Source organism: Hylobates moloch, unplaced genomic scaffold (genome assembly GCF_009828535.3).
Source record: "Hylobates moloch isolate HMO894 unplaced genomic scaffold, HMol_V3 SCAFFOLD_20, whole genome shotgun sequence".
In the NCBI taxonomy this organism is placed as follows: Eukaryota; Metazoa; Chordata; class Mammalia; order Primates; family Hylobatidae; genus Hylobates; species Hylobates moloch.
This window is the reverse complement of record NW_026652295.1, coordinates 50,398,570-50,422,384: the sequence shown is the minus strand read 5'-3', so window position 1 is coordinate 50,422,384 and position 23,815 is coordinate 50,398,570. Positions and strand designations below refer to the sequence as shown.

Below are 23,815 nucleotides of genomic sequence, written 5' to 3'. Positions count from 1 at the left end.
ATTGTCTGCTTAGATAACGAGACAGTGTTGAATTGGTTGGAAGTCCAGGTCAGAGGGTGAGGAGGGACATGAGCCAGGGTAGAAGTCATGGGGTAAGAAACACAGAGCCTGCCCTGCACACACTGTCTAATGGGGGTATTGAAGAGCACACAAAGAGCCTACATAGAAGCTTCTCTCAGAACTGTGTTTAATGTCTTCAACAGCATGAAACTTACGTTGAAAAATTCCCATGTTAAATGGCATCTGGTTGGTGGCCTGTTGCAGTCTCTCCCAACTTCTTCCTAAGATATCATGAAGATAAATCAACACAGACAATATAAGCGACCTATTTTGTAGCTGGATGGGGAATAAAAAGATAAATGAAGTAACAGTATAAAAAGTAAAAGAAAGCTTGGTAAGAAAAAGCACTTCCAGAAGCTAAAAACAAATTCCTATTTCATTTAAACAGTTGCCAGGCATTTTTTTTTTTTCATTTTATACATTTAGTCATTTCCACAACCACTTTTTCATCCTGAAAGGGTGGAATTCGTAGAAATTTCACTCTGCCTTTTTTTTTTCTATTTTCTAAAGATCGGAGTTTGTTGTTCCAGCAAGTGCCAATGGTTGAGATTGACGGGATGAAGCTGGGGCAGACCAGAGCCATTCTCAACTACATTGCCAGCAAATACAACCTCTGTGGGAAAGACTTAAAGGAGAGAGCCCCATATAGTATATTTTCTGTTCTTCAATCAACAGAGAACACAGAGTGATTTAGGTCCTTCTGTGAGTGGGCAGGACCGTGGAAGGAGCATCACGACTAGCAGCAGGCTGGGCCTTGGGCATATATGTTGGTGTCCAGTATTGCAGAGTCCCATGGAGATGAGAAAACAGTGAATATGGGGAGGGTTCAGGTGAGTGTGATTCTAGAAGACAATGCAGCCTATGGATCCAGCACCCTGACAGGGGTTTCCAAACACTGATGAACCATGAACTCAGGATGATGGGGAATCATGATTCCAGGTGCTCAGGACTTCAGAGGCTGGACTCCAGCCAACAGCTTAGGACAAGACATAGAATGTTTGAGAGTCTGTCTGTAGATGAAGACCTGGGGAGAGAATACTGCAGAGGAGTTGAATCTCCGATTCCAGCAATTCCAAGAATCATGACCAGGAACCTAAGTTTCCAGCCAGTTGTATGAACTGGTCAACTTGACTAAGGTTTGAGAGGCTGGTGCCCAAGATACTAGGCTTACCTAAAGTGAAGCATTTGATACAGACCTAAGCAGCCAGACTGATTTCGCACCAGCAAAGCTGGGAGGAGGGGTCTCCTCCCCTGTTGGCAGTTCCTTGAAAAGTCCAATATAGAGCTACCAATGACCTAGCAATTCCACTACCAGGTCTACAACCAGGAGAAAGGAAAACACAGCCTCACTAATCCATGCACAGAAATGTTCATAGGAGAATTATTCATGATATGCAAAAGGTGGAAACAACCCAAATGTCCACCATGGATGAATGGAGGAACAAGATGTGCTGTAGCAGACAATGGAATGTTCTTGGACTATGAAAAGGGATGAAGTACTGATGCATGCTACAACATTGGTGAGCCTTGAAAACCTGTGCTGTAAGAGAAACCAGACACCAAAGGCCACATGTGACATGAATTCTTTTGTATGAACCATCCAGACCACTTGAGTCCAGAAAGAAAATCAGTTGTTGACAGGGGCTGGAGAAAGGGGGCAATGGGGAATGGCTGCCAAAGCATGTGCTACTGCTTTCCCAGGTGATAAAAATGTTCTGGAATTAGACAGAGATAGTATTTGCAGAATTCTGTAAATGTACTAAAAATTACTGAATAATATTCTGTTAAGGGGTGGCAATTATGGTATGTGAATACATGTCAATAAAGCTGTTATTTAAAAGTATTCGCTAGGTATGGTGGCTCACGCCTGTAATCCCAGCACTTTGGGAGGCCGAGGCAGGCAGATCACCTGAGGTTGGGAGTTCAAGACCAGCCTGGCCAACATGGCGAAACCCCATCTCTACTCAAAATACAAAAATTACCCAGGCGTAGTGGCGAGTGTCTGTAATCCCAGCTACTCGGGAGGCTGAGGCAGGAGAATCGCTTGAATATGGGAGGCGGAGGTTGCAGTGAGCCAGGATCGCACCACTGCACTCCAGCCTGGGTGACAGAGCAAGACTCTGTCACAAAGAAAAATAAAATACAGGGCCAGGCACGGTGGCTCATGCCTGTAATCCCAGCACTTTGGGAGGCCGAGGTGGGTGGATCATGAGGTCAAGAGATCAAGACCCTCCTGGCTATCATGGTGAAACCCAGTCTCTACTAAAAATACAAAAATTAGCTGGGCATGGTGGCGTGTACCTAAGGTCCCAGCTACTCGGGAGGCTGAGGCAGGAGAATCACCTGAACCCAGGAAGCAGAGGTTGCAGTGATTGCCCCATTGCAGTCCAGCCTGGTGACAGAGCAAGGCTCTGTCTCAAAAAAAAAAAAAAAAACCAACCAAACAAAAAAAAAAAATAGAAGTTTTGTAGGAAACACAGTTTGAAATGTGAAGAAAGAAAATGTCCTGTGGTATGCACTGGCTTTAACTATATGAATAATTTTACCATGTTTACCGATTTTACCATGTAAACAATTTTCCCATGTTACCATGGGAATATTAGGTGAGGTCTTGAAACACAGTCATGACTAGAATTGGCCAACATCATATGGAGAAGGTAATGGAACGATGTTTTATGGAAAAAATTGAGAGAGCTTTTTTTTTTTTTGAAAATTACTATCTTGCTTGAAAAAATACATTTTTTAGGGATATCTTTTAAAGATATATCTTATTTCCTAGTTTTTCCTTTATTTATTTTATTTTTTTCTTTTTTAAGAACTTCTGATATTGGGCATAAAAATGAACCTGGGATGTGTAGTATGATGATAGAGGAAAACGGACACGTTCGAGATGGCTGTGCTGGGGAGGCTGTCTTGGGATTATGTAAATGGCAGGTCTTTAGCCATACGAATCATGCTAAGCTTATGTGTAGAACAAACCACATCAGAGTGAGCAAACCCTATTTGTAGCATCAGTGGTTACTTGCAGTGATTCCACTAATTTCTCTCATGACTGTGACGCTGGACAGGTCACTGATGTTTCTTGTACCTGTATTTGGTTACGTGTATAACAAACATTTTAGATATAGATCTACCACAGTAGAGTGTTCTGAGAAATAAATGTAAATACACAAATCATAGCCTAACGACTGGCATATAAAAGTCACCCAATGGAGCTGAATTACTTTCCTGTCACCTAATGCTCCACTGTCTCAAGTGTTTAAACATAAAATCTAAGGCAGAAGGCACTTAGCAGTTTGGTTATTCTTGTCTTACGGGGTAGATATGTATATAGAAGGTAGGGCAGGTTTGAGTGAAAAGCTTCTTCATTACTCATTGCATTCACCTGAGGAAAAAGATACAAAGATTGCCCTGATCAAAGAGGGAACAACAAGCCATTATTTTCCTGTCTTTGAAACTGTACCTGGGAGCTTCTGGATAGCTGAACACATGCAGCTTCTTGGAGGGTGGCCTGTCCAGGGAAGGCATGGAAGCTGCATGCCCCTTCCCCAGATCTTGCCCTAGGCATTTCTTCAGCTTTTTAGTGGCTACATGATTTAAGCCTCAAAATACAATAGAGAATTATTCAGTCAGTTATATGGATTACCACTTAACAAGGATAAAGTAAATCTAAAGTCACAGTCAACACTCTGCCCCAAGTGGAAACTGTGATGTTTCTGTATGGATCACTGCCAAGTTTGCAGAACAACAAGAACCAAAAATCAAGAGAGAAGTCCATTCTGTTTTAGGGGTGACTCACAGCAAAGTTTGACAAATGAAAACGGGTCCAGTGAGAACCTCAAACAATGTACTGTGAAGCTATCTTGAAAAACAGGCTTCTGGGCCTCTGCTCTTATGCTGCTTCTTTTATGACAAACAACACCTTTAGATCGCACGACAAAAAAAGTAACACAAAAGACTACAAAAGAAATGAAAAGAAAGTCCTGATTCTACAAAGGATGCTAAGCAGATGAGAACCAATACCAAAACCAGGGACCAACCTGAGAATAAAAAGCGAAAGAGCTCAATGCAAAGAGAAAAGAGTTCAGCCCAGGTGTGGACTTGCCACAAGGCACAAGGAGCCTTTGTGGATACTGCACCTGGTTGACGGCTGCGGTCCCTGGCAACGGGCAACATAGATCATGTCTTGTTGCAACTTCCAGAAAAACTGTGGAAGTGAAGACAATCCAAATGAGAATAAGCAAAAGGTATTTATACAGAGCTTGCTATAGAAAGGAAGTCAGCCACCATCTCTTGCATTTGTCAGAGATTCAGAGGTAGGCAGGAAAGTCTGAGAGATTCATGGAAGAAAAAGTTATGTCCTGATTGCAGGTTGCTGGCCTAGGGATGCTATAAGCTGGCTAACTGGAAGTGTGGATTTCTATGGGATTAGTCAGAGATCCATATTTTGCTTTCTGTGGTTGGTCATAAATTGAAAATAGAGGCAAAAATTAGGGAAGCTGGCAGTTATTGACCAAATGCTGGTGTATTTGACTGACTGTTGTAAGGGTCATGATAGAAGCTGTTTAGTCTATAAGGGCACTAAGAGTTTAGAGGGTTTCTTAGCAGTTTGGCTGCTATAATAAAATACCATAGACTGGGTAGTTTAAAGAACAGAAGTTTCTATCTCACAGCTCTGCAGGCTGGGAAGTACAAGATCAATGTGCCAGCAGATTTCATATCTGGGGAGCACCTGTTCTTTGGTTCATAGACAGCCAATCTCTGGCTGTGTCCTCACATGGCAAACATGCCAAGGGAGTTCTCTAAGATCCCTTTTATAAGGGGACTAATGTCATTCATGAGAGCTCCACCCCCAGGACTTGATCATCTCCTGAAACCCCCACCTACTAATGGCTGGAAAGAATATATTTTTTAGGAATCTCTTCTAAAGATTTGAGGGTCAGGATCTCAACATATGAATTTTGGGGAAACATAAACATTCAGTCCATAACACAAGGCAACAGAAAAATAAAATAGTGCCTGTGTATTTTTGGGGCATTGACCTTCACTTCCAAAAAGCTTTCCTTGATGTTAATGGCACACCTGACTCTCAAGGCATGGTATAAAAATAGACTGTGAATAAGAATTCTACCAGTTCTACCAAATAGCCTGTGATATGTGCATTTGAACAATGTATATTACGATATAACATTGAAGTTGTTTTGTTTGTGTACCAAGTAATTATCCATACGTTTGTATGGATACATAGTGTGAAAATGTATTGTCAAAATATTATCTTAAATCAATGTTGCCATATGTTTTCTCTTTTTATTATTTATGATGTCAGTGTCCTGAGATATTTTAATAAATATCATATATCACTCAAAAATTTTATTATTAAAAATGTATAGATCTAGTGGAGTCCAAAGAAATGTTTTATGAACATATATACACCAAGGATCTAAAGAGCAAAGTTAACCTTTTATCTTTGATTTATCACATGTCAGCCACTCCACCCCTGTTTGCCTCACTCAAACACATTATTATTATTATTATTATTATTATTATTTTTGCATTTCAAAGTAAGTTGCAGACATCTTTGCAGTTCACCCCAGGACACAGTGGCATGCAGATTATAACATAGTCAAAGCAGTAAGAACCACCATTGAAAGAAAGAGGATGAATTAAAGTTCACCCAGGCTTATTTCAGATCCCAGAGCAGGAAATGAGGATTCTGAAATAGTCTACTCCTGGGAGAAGAGTGCTGTCATGAAGGTGGAGTTGCTGCCCAAGAGAGACCGGAGAGAGAGAGTGTGTAGAGCCGCTGAACATCAGGGCTGCACACTGTAGGGCCTGGGGCAGACAGGATATGCTGCAGCAGGGGATAAGCCCCTGGCCCATGTGGAAGATGCAAGCTGGGTGGGTGCTGTGGATGCCACAGTGATGTGGAATGAGAGGAGAAAATGGGAGCCTGGGATCCAAACAAGGAGTGAGCAGAGCCACACTTCTTACTGTCTCACTGAATCAGGTAACATGGAGAAAGGTCTGGATCTTTGCAACTGCCCAGTAAGGAAGCAGAGGTGGGAGAGGGAGAGTCAGGCTGGACAAACTCAAGGAGAAGCAGAGGCCCCAGCCTCACTGCACATGTGTTCCTGATCTGATTCCTCCGACTCTCCAGGTGTTGAAGAGCCATGAATGAGACTACCTCATTGGCAACAAGCTGAGCCGGGCTGACATTCACCTGGTCGAACTTCTCTACCACGTGGAAGAGCTTGACTCCAGCCTCATCTCCAACTTCCCTCTGGTGAAGGTGACCCATTTCCCAGTCCTCAAGAGGCAGCTCCTCACCTCCCATCTTGAGATCTAGTATCTGGGCCCTTGAACTGGCCATATTCTGACCCCAGCCTTCTCCAGGTCTTCAGGGCTCCCCAGGTCTCCAAAATGAGCTTCCAGGTCCTGATTCTGAGGCATAGAAATGCCTTCTTGTTATGCCAAGGAAATTTGATGTGCATGCTACTCCAAGAATACTTTGCTTTTTATAATGCCAAGGACCCAGGGCCCAGCATCTCTCCTCATCCCTCTATTTCACTGTGGTTTCTGTTCCTGAGTTCTCTGTGATGCCGTTTATCCCAATATGCCCTTATCTTCCCACACCAAGTGTGTCTGAGCAGAGCCCTTTCCATCTGGTTCCTTCCCTATGTTCTGGCTCCTGCTGTCAGATAACTGAGTTCCTTGTGTGCAGCTCTTCCATCACGCTGCCCCCAAAGCTATATCTCTCTATGGGAAAAAGTGGCCCCATGGTTTGTCTTTAACATTTTCTATTTTCATTTCTAACTCAATTTTCCCATATCTTCACTTCTGCTTAGAGACTGATCTGTGCTGATATCTCACAGGCACATTGTTCTGTCTCATCTTCTACAAGAGCCGTGAATCTACAAGATTCAGGTGTAAGAAAGAGGCTAGGAAGACTGAACTAAATAAAGTCTTAAAGACATTGTTTGGGAAAATGCTAGTGAGCTGCATGTTCTTCCTCTTATCTTCATTTCTCACTTAGTGTCTCTTTCTGCCTCCCTACTGGTGCTGATAGAGGGAACTCAGTTGGTCTTTGTGCAGGAGGGGCGCAGATTCCCCGGGTTGTGTTAATGGTGATGTCAGCCCTTGGCTTCACTCTGAGGCTTTGCTTTGTGCATTGCGGGCCCTGAAAATCAGAATCAGCAAACTCTCCACAGTGAAGAAGTTTTTGCAGCCTGGCAGCCTGAGGAAGCTTCCCATAGATGCGAAAGGTTCAGAAGAAGCAACAAAGATTTTCAAGGTTTGATAAAGCAGGCATGGATGCCAAGAACATGCAATGCCAATATTCTAAAGTTTTGCAACAATAAATTGCTTTATCTAAATGTTGGTTGTGGCTATGGTGAAGTTAATAAACTTTTTAAGAATTATATGCTAATTACGTAGTAAAACGCCTATGACCAGATTTAGTTAAAATTGATTTCTTTTCATTAGTATCTGATATGAAATCAGATTTCCAAACTCCCCATAAATTTTCTTGGAATTAACAATTTAGTAAAAAAGTAAAATGTAGACTATGTGGTTTGTTTGACTTTTTCAAGAATTGTCCTGCAACATTTGTCAAATGGCCTATCGAAAAGTCAGGTATAGAAATTTACTTCTGACATTCTGCACAAGAAAACAGTTATCATTCTGGGGAATGGCAAAATGAAATTTTCTTTTTTTCCTTGACATCCATTTTATTTCTGATGAAAAAGCTTTTTCTTATGTATTTTCAAACAACCATTCTGTCTGCTGTGGATTCCTCAGTTTTCTACGAGGGGAGGAAATATTGAAGAGCAAACAGACCCACCCTCTGCTCTCAGGCCACCTTGTTGTCCCTTACAGTGCATGGGCTCCTGGCTCATCCTCACTCTGCTCCTTAAGGCTCTGTGGGGCCCCGGGCATGAGCCTTCCCTCAGTTCCTTCAGTGCCACTCAGGCCTGGGCTGCCAAGATACAGAAGGTATATGCGAATTACATATAAGTAACTATATGCAAAATTATTTTTCCCTGGTGTGTCATTGTGCCAGCGTGTTTGGATTAGGAGTGATTTCCAGGAATCCTTCCCTGGGTCTTCTAGCTTCTGGGGGCTCTTGGCCTTTCTGGACTTTCATGGATCGTGACCACATCACTCTAATTTCTGCCTCTGTCTTCCTGCACCTCACCCCCTGTGTGTTGTGTCTTCTCTTCTCTCTGCTGTGAGGACAATTGTCATTGGATTTGGGACCTATCCAGATATACCAAGATGATCTCATCTCAAATTCTTTTACTTCATTACATCTGCAAAGAGCCTTTTTCCAAATAAGATCACGTTCACAGGATCTAGGGATTTCTGTACGGACCTATCTTTCTTGGGGGCCGACATAACCCCCTATGTGGTATAGATGAGGAAAGATTATTTGCAATTGATGAATCCAGGTGATGGATACTTTCAGATTTGTTATATTATGGGCAATGTGATGCAAAGAGGAAAGCATATGCAAATAGGGTTCCCAGATTTGGCAGAAAAAATACAGGATACCCACCTAAATGTGAATTTCAGATAAACGGTAAATAATATTTCAGTATAATCTGGTTTCATACCGTGTTTGGAACATAGCTATAACTAAAAAATTATTGATTGTTTGCCTGAAATTCACATTTACATGGATGTCCTATATTTTATTTAGCAACCCAGTAAGAAAAGGGTGGCATCAGCTTGCCCTTCACAGACATCCCCTCCCAGCTATGCTCACAATAGAGATTTTTCAGTTGCCCTAGTCTTTGCATTCAACTCATGAAAAAAAGCATCTTTAAAAAACTGGTTTCTGCTGACTCGAAAAGAGAGCAAAATCTAGGTGAAATGTATTGTTTAAACTTTAATTGCCGACCTTGAAAAGGAACATATTAACCAGTTTCTTCTGATAGGCAGATCACTTGCCTCATGTCTTAGAGTCCAGTAGGTGGCCCCTTGGCCATGAAATGTGTGGGAGTGGCTTTTCCCTAACTTGATCTTTCTCCTTTCAGTGGGAGGGAACTATTGAAAGGAACAAAGAGCTTATAAATACATTAGGACCTGGAATTCAGTTGTCAAGCCAGGACGGTGACAGCGTTTAACAAAGTAAGTACTGATCTTATAAATCTCTCTACATTGCCTCACACCCTCCTCTCTAGCCTCCTAGAAAAATATGCTAATATGTGTCCTTAGCACAAGGAAAAGTCTGGTTTTACTCATATCGTGCCATCTTGGTGTGTTTGGGTGACAGTTCAAGAATTGTTTATTTCTTTTCTGTTGGATACATCTTTACAGAAATGTAAAAATGAAGAATTTAGAAAACCAGGGCTTCAGCATTTAATGGTATGGGAAACAATGACATGAGGAGAAAAAAGAAATGGTAGCATTTTAAACAATCTGAGAATAATCAGTGCTGGAAGAAGTGGCAATGTTTGTTAAAATTTATTTCTCTGTGTAAGTAGTCAACACACAATTGTAAATCGTGACACTGTAATTCTATATTGGCTGTGAAAATACAAAACTGAGGCTTATTATAATTAGAATAAATTAGTTTGAATGTCAGGAGAAGTAGATTCTAGTTGAGCCTTTGCCACTAATTAGCTCAAAGACAAGTCATATTCTGTCCCTGGGGTTCTACCAACTCATGACCAATCTAGAGGATAGCTAAGAAAGAGGCTCTAACTGTTGCTGCCCTTTAAACTGTGTAATTCTTTGAATGGAGATATGTCCTGCCCACTCTAGGATGTTTCTAGGCATCCCTGGCCTCTACCTATCTGATTTGTAGCCCCCTCTCCCTCCCAGCAGATGTGACAACCCAAAATGTCTCTAGACCTTGCTCAATGTCCTCTGGAGCAGAGGAGCAAAATCCCCCTGGTTGAGAACCATGGGACTACATGACCTCATGGGGCTAAGCAAGGCTGTGTTACCGATGTGCCCCACTGCTTGGACATTCACTGAAAATTTCCTGTTAATCCAGGTGGACTGATTAGTGAATATCAATAACCTCTGTACAGGAGCTAAAAAGGAAAGAGAGAGAGAAACAGAGAGTCACCATATGACAGATTTGATATGTCTGGATTCATATAAAATCTTATTCCTACTAGAGTTCTATGGACAAAATATAGAGAACAAGAGAAATGGATACAAGATAGATAATAGATGATGAAGAGACAGGTTACAGAGAGATAGATACATAGAACGATTGATAGATAAAATAATACATACATGAATGGGTAGACAGAGATTATAAATAGATACATATACATAGACTGTTGGTAGGTATAATAACTGATGGATAGATAGATCAAAGAAAGAAGATCCATGGGCCACTCAATGTGTCCAGAGACTCGCCCATCTTCCAAGCACTGGGACAAGAGCAAACACCCATTGCTGTGTTCCTACTATGAGTTTTTTGTACATTATGTCATTTAACTTTCTCAACAACCCTCAGAAGTAGAAATAACTATCTCTATTCTAAGAAGAGAAAATTGTGGCTCAGAGATTAAACAACCTACTGCATTTATGAATCTCATAATGGAAGGAGTCATGGTTTATCTCATTCTCCCTTCTCTCTGATAAGAAACAGTGTCATTGGGACCACCTCAGAGATGTAAATGTAACTCCTTTAATTTACTCCTGGAATTATGAGAGCTTATATTCCTCTCAAAACAAGCCCATTTTTTAATTGATGTAAATGCAGTTATACTAGTCCTCAACTCACTCTGGTTTTTAGGTTGTCAAATCAGAGAAAGGCACACTTTTATTAATTTTTTCTTCCAAGCAAGCCCCTGAAAAGTTGCTAACAGGAGGAACTCAGGAATTAGATGTTCCCCTCTCGCCCTCTCCTTCCAACATTTATTTGGCTAATATACATTGAATAGGAAAATATAAAACAACTTCTCAGACAGGAGCTGAGAGCCAGGTTACGAGGTGGAGTGGAAAAGCTCTGGACCTGCAATCAGAAGTTCAGGCTGACCCAACACTTACCAAGTGTGCAGCATGAGACAGGTGCTTTAGCTCTCTGAAACTCGGTGTGCCCATCTTTAATTCGGATAATAGGAGCCATTTCCCAGGGTTGTTGCAGAAGGTAGACACACTCCCTAGATATTGACTATGAATAAGGAGCATGTGTGTGTGACCCATGGCAAATCCTTGAGCTCTCTGGTTTTCATTTTCTGTTGATCCAACAAAGCTCAGTGGTAACCTATGTCTCAGTCTTAGCCTGACCCTTGGAAATCTCACATCGAGAAAGTGATATGTTAGTTATCGTCAAGAGTGTTGTGATAAAATATTACGTAAGATAAAATTTCACTTCCTTTTGAAACATGATCCTCAATCAATGGCTAAGAGAGTTTTGTTTGGGGATTGGAATTACGACACTGTGAACTCTAGTCCATAACAATTAAACAAGCACACCCCACCCTTTCATGTGAACTTCACTCTCTCTTTCATTCTGCCGAATTATGCTATTTCCATTTCCCAAGTTACTTTAAATTACTCCTGGAGTTATCATAGAAAGTACGATGTCAAAATATCTCATTACAAAACAGGTGAGTTGATTCAGTATGATTTCAAAGAATTCTTTACTTTCCAAAGGTTAATTATTGACTCCCATATTTTAAAATGAGACATTTAAAAGATTTTGATGCCTAATTTTAGTCATACATACCTTTTTAGAAATACATTAGTTGAGGCTGGGTGCGGTGGCTCACTCCTGTAATCCCAGCACTTTGGAAGGCTGAGGTGAGTGGATCACCTGAGGTCAGGCATTCAAGACCAGACTGGACAACATGCTGAAACCCTGTCTCCACTAAAAATACAAAATTATCCGGGTGTGATTGCGCGTGCCTGTAATCTCAGCTACTCAGGAGGCTGAGGGAGGAGAATCACTAGAACCTGGGAAGCTGAGGTTGCAGTGAGCCAAGATCGCACCATTGCACTGCAGCCTGGGCTAAAACAGTGAAACTCCGTTTCAAAATTAATAATAAATAAATAAATACATTAGTTGTTAAAGGCAAATATATTTTTGTTCCTCACTCAACAACCACAAAACTTTGCAAGAAGAATCTTAATGTTTAATGACAGAGCTGGGGGTTTGGAGAGAGAATGCAACTGTTCCTAAGTCCTGACACCGGAACTCCTGCCTTCAATGAGTCCTGTGTCCTTCCATTCGCATTCATCATACAATTAGTTGCATCTGTCCCTGCAGCCGCTGGTTTTCATTCTCTGATACTCTGCTATGTTCCACCTCCCAAACAGCCTGGGTTAGAGCAAGGGCTATCAAACTTCACTGATGAGCCCAGTCAATTTATCTCTAACCATGTACAATGACCAAGTGAGCATGCACACATGCAAATATCCATACACACAATATACAAATAACTGAAACTAACAACTCATGAAACATTACTTACCCTTCAACATGTCATGCTCACTGATATTTTCTATTCTTTTCTATTTTATTTTTTAAAGTAATGGGCTTTCACAATCTGCTGAAAGATTACCATGCATATTTGAGAAACACTAACATAGAAAATAAGACTCAGTCCTTCATTTTTAATAGCAATGAGTCTGCATCCCAGATCCATCATTTACTCCGAGCAAGTTACTTTAAAAACCTCAGTATCCTCAAATGTAAAATGAGAATAACAACTGCATTCATCTTAGGTGATTTTTGTGGGATAAAACGAAGAGAAGTTTAGAAGAATGACCAGTGTGTAACTGATGTTGAACAAATGCTAGCTCCTTCCATATTGCAAAATTAATGCAGCAACATCTCTTCTTCGAGGTTATAAAACAAAATGCACCCCACAGAGTTAGAATACAGAATTCCAAAAGCTGCAAGGGATTAACATTCTCTGTCTCGTGATAGATTTTGGATCTTCTAGCTACAGTTAACCAAGTCTGAGGCCTAATTTCTGGTTTTGATCAAATGTAGTCTCACAGCCAAAGAGCTGAAGAGTGACTTAGCTCCCTGCCGGTCCTCCCTGTCAGTGACATCCTCTGGTTTCACGGCCAGTTCATGGGTTCCCAGGGCCTTCACCCAGCTGGCTTCCAGGCGTGACTTCATTTTAGTCCTTGGTGTAGATATTCATGTCCATCACCAACCAGAGTGTGACTGTGAACATTGTATTTCTCTGACGTTCCATTTCATTAACTAAAAAATGGAGATGACAATCATTTCACGGGACTATAAGAAGGGTTAAAGATATAAAATATTGAAAGGGACTAGCATTGAGGAAGGATCACTAGGAAGTTTTCAATAAATATTAGTTCTTGAATTCTTCCTCTTCCATTAACTCCTATACATATATTATTACCACATACTCTCACCTCTTATGCTGCCAAGAAAAGTCACAGTTAGCCAATGAAGACTTGAGACTGGTTTGCTGGAATCTGAGGGTGGCCACTGCTGGGTAACAATTTGAGCCAAGAAAACATTCCAGGAACTCCTTCAACCCAGTCATGAAGAAGGCAGGTTCTTCTTCAGTATTGTTGGTGGTTTTCAACTACACATCCTAAAGTACATTTTTGATTCTATGATTTCAATTATTCATTCATTCATTCATTCATTCATTCATTCAGGCTTAGAGAAACCTCCAGGAGACTGCTATCATGGCAGAGAAGCCCAAACTCCACTACTTCAATGCACGGGGCAGAATGGAGTCCACCCGGTGGCTCCTGGCTGCAGCTGGAGTAGAGGTAGGTTCTGAGTTAGGACACCTTAAGTTGGATTTAAAATTGTGCTATCACATACTTTTCCCACAGAAACTATGAGATGATTGCTTACTGAAGCATTGTGCCTTAAATAAACATGGACTGTAATTAAGAAAAAGATGAACAGATTTGACCTAGTAATTCTTAAAATTTCTTCTCATCTGAAAGCAAACATATTAAAATACAATTAAGACACTAATCACAAAGTACAGAACTTAAGTGGATTAGAATTTAAACAAACTATAAAAAATAATTTATGGCATTTATACAACTAGAAACATGAATATCGATTGAATATTTGAGGACATGAAATAATTATTGTTAATATTTCATGTGTGATAATGTACTATGGTTATCTTTAGAATAGTTTATGTGTTTTAGGAAAACACATTGAAGTATTTAAGGATGAATCATATAGATCTGGGATTTTCTTGGAATTATTACAAGAGGAGAAGTAGGTGGGCATATAGATGAAACCATATTGGTTTTGATTGATAATTATTGATTCTAGGTGAGAAGTACAAGGAGAATCATTATGCTTTTCTGTTTATATTTATTCATGTTCATAATTTCCACAATAAAAAAATAAAAATGCATAATATTAAAAAATGGTTGTAATTAGAGGTAAAATGCAAACTACAAATGAGAGACGGAAGGGAGTGGATTATAACAAACCACCTATTAAAGATTGACTACATTCACAGCAATTATTTGCTTGAGCACTTATTAATTCCAGGTTCTGTACTTGGTCATGGAGATAGTGAAGAAGACAGACACAGTCCCTGCCCTGGGGCAGCCTACGTGTCTATGAGGATGCAGAGAAATAAACACGTGGTTTAAATGATGGGAGGAGGCTTCTAGAACACACAAACATTCCCCAATGCCACAAAACCACATCAGAAACCAGAGATTTTCCTTAAAAATAATGTTAGTGTGGGACTCTAATTCCTTTATTAAATTGAGAATTTTACCCTATCATGTCTCACGTACTTCAGAAGAGAAAATTATAGTTGCAAGTGTGAAAGCTGTGCAACAGCTGCAACCTATTTCACCCTTAGCAGGGTTCCTGAGAAGTGGGGCAATATAAATTATAGCAGAGGCTCCTTGGTGGCAGAATATCTGATGGCCATTAGCCCATGGCATGCCTCATGCTGGAGACACACAAGTTGTGGTCTGATCTCACTTGGAGGCACAGGCTTTCCTAAGATATGACAACACCATAACTAGGAGAGCTGCTCAGTGCCTTCTCTCCAGTGATGTCACCTCTCAAAACATGACCTCATCATAGACATTCATATCAGGGTGGAGGTGAAGTGAACTAGAAGATTGAGCAGCTATGTGCTGTGACCCATGCACTGTTCTCAATGAATTAGGTCTAAATTTCCAAATGGCCATGACCAGCCCCCTCTGTGTACCCTGCCAAACTCAGAAATCTTATATTCTCCAAACGATGCACCAGATGGGGCCATTCAAGGCCACAAGTCTATAATAGAGTGAACTAACAAGAACGTATTTACTGTTTCTGATTCCAGTTTGAAGAGAAACTTCTAAAATCTGCAGAAGATTTGGACAAGTTAAGAAATGGTAAGATCAATCTCTAAGTTCCTCTTATGAGGGCATCTAGAAGGTACATGGGGAGGTTTGCGCAGCCGGCAATGTCTATGTGTGTGGGGCATGGTATTTGTACATGGTGCAGAGGGAGAAAGTGGTTAAAATGGAAGGGATGTGGCTCCTTGATCAAGTCTGGCAACTCTCTCCAGGCTGAAAGGACCAGACCTCTCAGAGTATTTGCTAGAGGAACGGTCTCCCGCCCCTGAGAAGCCCTTTCTTTGTTTTCATGCTTCGGGCACCGTGAATGAGTGGTGGTCATCAGCACAGGATCCCATACAGCCCTCCCCAACCAAGCACATGCAAGAACATGCATTAGACGAAAGGAGGATATATAGATGTGGCCACTGTCTCGAGTTTTTTCTTTCATGGGCCGGGGTGGGGGCGGGGGGACAAGGTAACACTGTAGCAATATCGCAGACTTTGAAGAGCATAGAAAGGGACCTTTACATAAAAACCTCTCAGAACCTGCCTTAAATGTCACAAACACCATGAGACTTACTCTGGGAATGTCCTGTTTTAAATTGCATCTGTCGCCAGTCCTATTGTAACTTGTCCCAACCTCTTCCTAAAATATCCATGAAGATAAATCAACACAAAAAATTCAAGAGTCCCACTATGTATCTGGAGGCACAATAAAAACATATATGAAATAAATGGATAAAAAGTAAAAGGAAGCTTCTTAAGAAAAAGAAGAACTACAGGAAGCTTTTTAAAACTGTTGTTTGGACTGGGTGCAGTGGCTCACGCCTGTAATACCAATTGGGGAGGCTGAGGCGGGTAGATCATTTCAGTTCAGGAATTTGAGACCACTTTGGCCAACATGGCGAGATCCTATCGCTTGTAAAAATACAAAAATTAGCCATGTGCAGTGGTGCATGGCTGTAATCCCAGCTATTGGGAGGCTGAGGTAGGAGGATCGCTTGAACCTGGGAGGCAGAGGTTACAGTGAGCCAAGATCATGCCACTCCACTCCAGCCTGGGTGATAGAATGGTACTCTGCCAAAAAAAAAAAAAAAAAAAAAAAAGTTTTTGTTTCAAGTGAAATCTTACCAGGCAATAATTTCTTTTTCATTTTACAAATTTAGTCATTTCCACAACCATTTTCTTCATCCCAAAAGGGTGGGTTTCATAGACACTTCACTCTCCTTTTTTTTCTTCCTTCTAAAGATGGATATTTGATGTTCCAGCAAGTACCAATGGTTGAGATTGATGGGATGAAGCTGGTGCAGACCAGAGCCATTCTCAACTACATTGCCAGCAAATACAACCTCTACGGGAAAGACATAAAGGAGAGAGCCCTGTACGGTATATTTTCTGTTCTTCCATCCACAGAGAGCACAGAGTGATTTAGGTCCTTCCTTGAGTGAGTGGGACCATGGCAGGGCATCATGACCAGCAGCAGGCTGGGCCTTGGGCGTGTACGCTGAGGTCCAGTATTGCAAAGTCCCATGGAGATTAGGGAACAGTGAACATGGGGAGGGTTCAGGCAAGGGTGATTCTAGAAGAGGATGCAGTCCATGGATCCAGCACCTCATGGTGATTTCCAAACACGGATGAACCATGAACTGAGGAGGATGGGGAATCATGATTCCAGGTGCTCAGGACTTCAGAGGCTGGACTCTGGCCAACAGTTTAGGACAGGCATAGAATATGTGAGAGTCTGTAGATGAAGGACTGGGGAGGGAAAGCTGCAAAGAAGCCGAATCTAAGGTCCCAGTAATTCCAAGAATGATGACCAGGAACATAAACTACCAACCAATTATATCAACTGGAATACTTGAGCAGGGTTAGTAGAGGCTGGCACCAGGGATGCTGGGGTTACCTTGACACATGAATAGAAGGCCGAAACAGCCAGATTGATTCAATACCAGCAAAGCCAAGGGGTCTCCTTGCTGTTGTGATGAGACTGCATGATTCCAAATAAATCCTGAATGAAACTGCTGGCAGCTCCTCAAAAACTTTAATATAGTATTACCAATGACCCAGCAGTTCCTCTAACAGGTATACCCCCAAACAATCGAAAATACATCCACACTATATATTTTACAGAAATGAATAATGCAAATAACAATATTCATAGAATTCAAAAAGTGGAAATAACCCAAATATCCATCCATCAATAAATGGAGGAGAAAAATGCGCCTTAGCCATGCAATGGAAAGATATTTGGTCATGAAAAGGAATGAAGTATCAATGCATGCTACAAAATAGTTAAACCATAAGACATGTTACATAAAAGAAACAAGACACAGAAGGCCACATATTATAGGATTCTTTTTGTATGAAATGTCCAGATATTCAAATCCATAGAGGTAGGGTAGATTAGTGGTTGCCTGGGGCTAAAGGAGCAGGGCTTGGAGAAAAATGAAGAATACTGCTAATGGTACAGATGTCCTTATCAGGGTGACAAAAATAATTCTGGAATTAGACTGCGGTTATTTTTACAGATTTCTGTGAGTGCACTAAAAACCACTCAGTAGTATAATATAACAGGTGGCAATTATAGTATGTGAATATGCATCAATAAAGCTCTTGTTTTAAAAACTATTGTGAAACTCCAGTTTGACACAAAAGAAGAAAAGTTTTCACGGGTTGTAACTGTATAGAGAATTTCACCAGGGAAGGGATTCTTAGGTGGGGTCTCAGGAAAGGCACACACGAATAGAGTTGGGCAACAGCACATGGAGAGGGCGCGGAAATGTTTTTCATGGGTGTAATTGGAAGAACTGCAAATATGGGTCATAGAAGCAGCCCTGGGAGGTGTAAAATGATGAGAGAGGATGAGGAATATGGCTGAGATGGCTGTGCCAGGGACTCTCTTAGGATTACTTAGGAAGCAGGTCTTTGGCCATTTGACTCACACTAAGTTCATGCACAGAACAAACCACAATGGAGATGATAAATCTTGGCACAGCATCAGTGGGTACTGGCAGTGATTCCACCAATTTCTCTCATGACTGTGACCACCAATGCTCTTTTTACCTGTATTAGGTCATGCGTGTAACAAAATTTAGAGATCTATCTACCTTGATAGGTTGTTTTAAGAGATAAATGTTAATATACCTGTAAAACTCAGAGCATAATGACTAGACTATAAAAGGCACTCACTGGAGGTGAATTATTTTGCCATCACCTGATACTCTACTCCCTTAGGTTTTTATAAACCTATAAAATCTAAGGCAAAAGGTATTTGACCATTTGGTTGTTTCTGTCTTTCAGGATTGATATGTATATAGAAGGTGTAGCAGATTTGGGTGAAATGATCCTCCTTCTGCCCATATGTCCACCTGAGGAAAAAGATGCCAAACTTGCCTCCATCAAAGAGAAAATAAAAAATCGCTACTTCCCTGCCTTTGAAAAAGTAAGTGAAGCTGTTCAGTGTTTTGGGGAACTGAGTTTAGAGGCCAGTAGAAAAGTAGTGGCTGGGCATTCCTGGGGCACTGACCTTCACTTTCAGTGAGATTTCCTAAACACCAATGCAGCACTCTGACTCTCAAGGCATTTTAATGAAAATAGACTTGGAGAAACAATTGTATCACTTATACCCAAGCTATGATTTTCCAGTAAAATTTTAATTTACTGGACCCCAACATGGAATTACCTGTTCAACAAAATTTCCTGTTCATAAGTAGAATGTGGGCTCTGGACCACACTGGAGGTTGCTGTTGAGTCTATGGAACCCCATGGACTTTGACTGAACAGGGGCATGATGAAAGCGATCCATCAGAAAACATTCTGGCACCATATGCAGGAAGACAAGGAGACCAATTGCCCAACCAGAGAATACTGTAGTGTTTCAGGGATGGGTATTTTTTAAAAGGAGAGTGATTGTGGGATGCAGAGGAAGATTTTGTAAAATGGATTTTATAGTAAGTTGCAGACCTCAGTGCAGTTCACCCTGAAATGCTTCAGCTTGCAGATTATAACATAGTGCCAGTTGGGAGTGAGAGTTGATGCTGTAAGAAAGATGATGAATTCAGGTTCACCCAGGTTTCCTACAGATCCCAGGGAGATAGAGCAGGGAATGAGGAGAGCAGAGAAGGAGAATTGAGGACTCTGAAATAGTCTCCTCCTGGGGGAAGAGTGTTGTCATGAAGGTGGAGTTGCTGCCTAAGGGAGATTGGAGAGGGAGAGAGCAGAATGTAGAGCCATGTCCTGAATGTGAGGGCTCCACGCTGTAGGGCTTGGGGCAGACAGAACACATGGCGGCAGGTGCTAAGCCCCTGGCCCATGTGGAAGAAGCAAGCTGCGTGGGTGGTGCAGATGCCACGGTGATGTAGATTGAGAAGAGAAAATGGGAGCCTGAGCTACAACTGAGGACTGAGTAGAGTTACACTTCTTACTCTCTTATTCATTCAGATAATGTGGAGAAAGCTCTGGATTTCTGCACCCATGCAGTAAGGCAACAGAGGTGGGGAAAGTCAGGGTGGAGAGGTTCTGAAAGAAGCGGGGGTCCTAGCCTGGGTGTGCATGTGTTCCTGATCTCATTCCTCCCATTCTCCAGGTCTTAAAGAGCCACGGACAAGACTACCTTGTTGGCAACAAGCTGAGCCGGGCTGACATTCATCTGGTGGAAGTTCTCTACTACGTCGAGGAGCTTGACTCCAGTCTTATCTCCAGCTTCCCTCTGCTGAAGGTGACCCATTTCACAGCCCAGAGAAGCAGCCCCATATCTCCCATCTTGGGATCTTGTATCTGGGCCCTGCGACTGACCAAGTTTTGACCTCAGCCTTCTCCAGGCCTTCAGTGCCCCAAAGTCTCCAAAATGAGCTTCCAGGCTCCAATTTTGAGGAATGAAAACACTTTTCTTATGGAAAGGAAATTTGTGGTGCATGCCACCCCACAAAGAGTATTTTGCCCTTTATTATGGAAAGAACCCAGGGCCCAACATCTCTCCCCATCCCTCTATTTCAATGTGGCTTCTGTTCCTGAGTTCTCTGTGATGTCCTTTATCCCATACGTGCCCACATTGAGTCGGTCTGAGCAGAGCCCTTTCCATCTGGTTTCCTCCCTGGGCTCTGGCTCCTGCTGTCTGACATTGTGCTCCTCTCTGCCCAGCTCTCCAGCACACTGGCCTCCCACACTGTATCTCTCACTGAGAAAAGGTGGTCCCGTGGGTTGTCTTTAATAATTTCTATAACTATTCCCTTCCCAACTAATTTCCCCATATTTTCACTTCTGCTTAGAGACTCATCTGTGTTGATATCTCACAGGCACATTATTTTTTCTTGTCTTATACAAGAGTCACTAATCTATAGGATTGGTGTAAGGAGAAAGATAGAAATGACTGAACTGATTAAAACTTCAAGACATCTTTTGGGAAAATAAAGTGAGCTACATGTTCTTCCTCTTATCTTCATTTCTCACTGGGTGTCTGTTTCTGCCTCCATGCTTGTGCTGATGGAGCGGACTCGCTTGGTCTTTGCAGGAGGGGCTCAGATTCCCTGGGTTGTGTTAATGGTGGTGGCAGCCATTGGCTTCACTCTGAGGCTGTGCTTTATGAATTACAGGCCCTGAAAACCAGAATCAGCAACCTGCCCACGGTGAAGAAGTTTCTGCAGCCTGGCAGCCCAAGGAAGCCTCCCATGGATGAGAAATCTTTAGAAGAAGCAAGGAAGATTTTCAGGTTTTAATAACACAGTCATGGAGGCCAAGAACTTGCAAGACCAATATTCTAAAGTTTTGTGACAATAAATCGCTTTACCTTAGTGTTGATTGTGCCTGTTGTGAAGCTAATGAACTCTTTCAAATTATATGCTAATTAAATAATACAACTCCTATTCGCTGACTTAGTTAAAATTGATTTGTTTTCATTAGGATCTGATGTGAATTCAGATTCCCAATCTCCTCCTAGCCAACCATTTTCTTGGAATTACAAATTCAGTAAAAATGGAAACTATAAATTATGTGGTTTGTTTGACTTTTCCAAGAATGCTCCTGTAACATACAGTTTGTCATACAATCTATTAAAATGTCAGTGTAGAAATGCACTTCTGACATTTTCAGGTATGCACAGGAGAAGAGTTATCACCCTGGGTAATGGCATAAAGACATTTTCTTCTTTTCCTGGACAGTCATTTTATTTCTGATAAAAGCGTTCTTTCTTATGCATTTGCAAAACAACGATTCTGTCTGCTGTGGATTCCTCAGTTTTCTAGGAGGTGAGGAAATATTGAAGAGCAAACAGACCCACCCTCTGCTCTCAGGCCACCTTGTTGTCCCTTACAGTGTGTCTGCTCCTGGCGCATCTTCACTCTGCTCCGTAAGGCTCTGCGGGGTCCCAGGCATGAGCCTTCTCTTAGTTCCTTCAGTGCCACTCAGGCCTAGGCTGCCAAGATATAGATGGTATATGTGAATTACAAATAACTATATGCAAAATCATTTTTCCATGGTGTGTCATTGTGCCAGAATGCTTAGATTAGGAGTGCTTTCTAGCTCCACCCCCATACTGGTCCTGTAATGCTAATCTCTCCCAGGACACCTGGGCTTCTGCAATTTGCACTCTCCTCCTCTTAGAGGGAGCTTCCCCACAGTTGGCAGAGGTGGTTGAGGGAGCAGACAGAGGCACAGGCTTCCTACCTGCAGCTTCACTTTGCTCTAGTCTCTTCTCCACTTACAACCAGAGTAGTTTTTCTAAAATGCAAATTGGAAAAAAAATCACAGAATTCTGCAGTGAGTCCTGACTGCATATAGAATGCATCCTCACACCCGTCCTCACTCCTTGATCTTGAGCCCAGTCAACTCTCTGAGCATGGTGGGGCCTCTTGCCTTCTGCCTGGGTGCATTTGCTAGCCCTGCCTGGCAAGCTCCTTCCCAGTGGACACACTTAACACTACGTCATGGCTTCCCAGGAGCGCTGGGCTGTCCTCTGCCCTCCACAGAGCCCCAGTGAGCCTCTAATAAGACCTGAGGGCCACTGTGTTTGCTCCCCTGTACTGTGAGCTTGTGGTGTGGGGCTTGGCCTGCTGGATCCCCAGTGCTTCATCACCAACGGACAATGACATCTGCACAGGCCGGGCGCGGTGGCTCACGCCTGTAATCCCAGGACTTTGGGAGGCTGAGGCGGTGGACGGATCACAAGGTCAGGAGATTGAGACCATCCTGGCTAACACAGTGAAACCCCGTCTCTACTAAAAATAGAAAAAATTAGCCGGGCATGGTGGCGGGCACCTGTAGTCCCAGCTACTCAGGAGGCTGAGGCAGGAGAATGGTGTGAACCCGGGAGGCAGAGCTTGCAGTGAGCCGGGATCGTGCCACTGTACTCCAGCCTGGGCAACACAGCGAGACTCCGCCTAAAAAAAAAAAAAAAAAAAAAAAAGACATCTGCACAGACCCGTACACAGCTCTATGCACCTCCAGAACCTGGGTATATGAGACTGGGCTTTGATAACTCACAAACCCCCACACACTCTACCTGTCTGTATTCATTCATTAATTTCTAAAAAAATTGGCTCATATCCCTCAAATGCCTTGTAAGGACCTTGCTTGCATGCTGACCAAAATAAACAAACTGCTAAGAAATTTTTATGGGACACTTACATGAACTAGAAAGCTGAAGCTCTGATGAAATTAGGGAATTATAGAATTTTAATATGATAACAGATTATCATGTTAAACACAATCATAATGTGATTGTGTTTAGAAAAGAAGTTCTTCCTTTCTAGAGATGAATACTAGTATTTACAGATGAAATGACTTGCCTTCTGGAATTTGTATCATTTTCTTGTGGCTCCTGTCACAGATTCTTACAAACTGGGTGGCTTGAAACATCAGAAATGCATTTTCTTAGAATTCTGAAGACCAGAAGTCTGAAGTCAGGGTGCAAGTAGGGCCAGATTCCCCTGGAAGTTCTAGGGAACAATCCTTCCCTGCCTCCTATAACTTCTGCAGGCTCTCGGCATTTCTGGACTTTCATGGATCGTGGCCACATCACTCTACTTTCTGCCTGGGGCTTCCAGCACCTCACCCTCTGTGTGACTGTGTCTTCTATTCTCTATGTTGCAGGGACACTTGTCATTGGATTTAGGGCCTATCTGGATATATCAGGATGATCTCATCTGAAGTTCCTTAACCTCATCTGCAAAGAGCCTTTTTCCAAATAAGGTCACATTTACAGGACTCAAGGATTTGGACATGGACCTCTCTTTCTTGGGAGCCAACATAACTTAATCCACTGCCTGGTATAGGCAAAGAAATGTTGCTGGCAATTGATGAATCCAGGTCATGGGTACCTTCAAGCTTGTTATATTATTCCCTCTACTTTTGTATTTGCTAGAATTTTTCCATGTAAACTGTAAAACTGTCTTATTTTAGGAGATCCTATGATGTCCGTGTTTTGTCCCAGACAATAAGGACTGGACTCAAACAAGAAGAAGGCTCTGCTCTCAAGAACTCAAGGTCTAAG

The 23,815-nt window shown here is 42.0% G+C and overlaps 1 protein-coding gene and 1 pseudogene across 1 annotated transcript; both read left to right on the top strand.

The window, feature by feature from the left end:
• The first annotated feature begins 526 nt into the window (after positions 1 to 526).
• Positions 527 to 13,705, top strand: LOC116459812 (glutathione S-transferase A3-like; annotated as a pseudogene).
• Positions 9,096 to 21,199, top strand: LOC116460497 (glutathione S-transferase A1). The gene is made up of 7 exons (XM_032141746.2): positions 9,096 to 9,189; positions 13,669 to 13,785; positions 15,333 to 15,384; positions 16,579 to 16,711; positions 18,631 to 18,772; positions 19,916 to 20,047; positions 20,922 to 21,199. The coding sequence occupies exons 2-7, from the start codon at positions 13,699 to 13,701 to the stop codon at positions 21,042 to 21,044; spliced, it is 669 nt and encodes a 222-aa protein (XP_031997637.1). The 5' UTR covers positions 9,096 to 9,189; positions 13,669 to 13,698; the 3' UTR covers positions 21,045 to 21,199.
• The last annotated feature ends 2,616 nt before the right edge of the window (positions 21,200 to 23,815 follow it).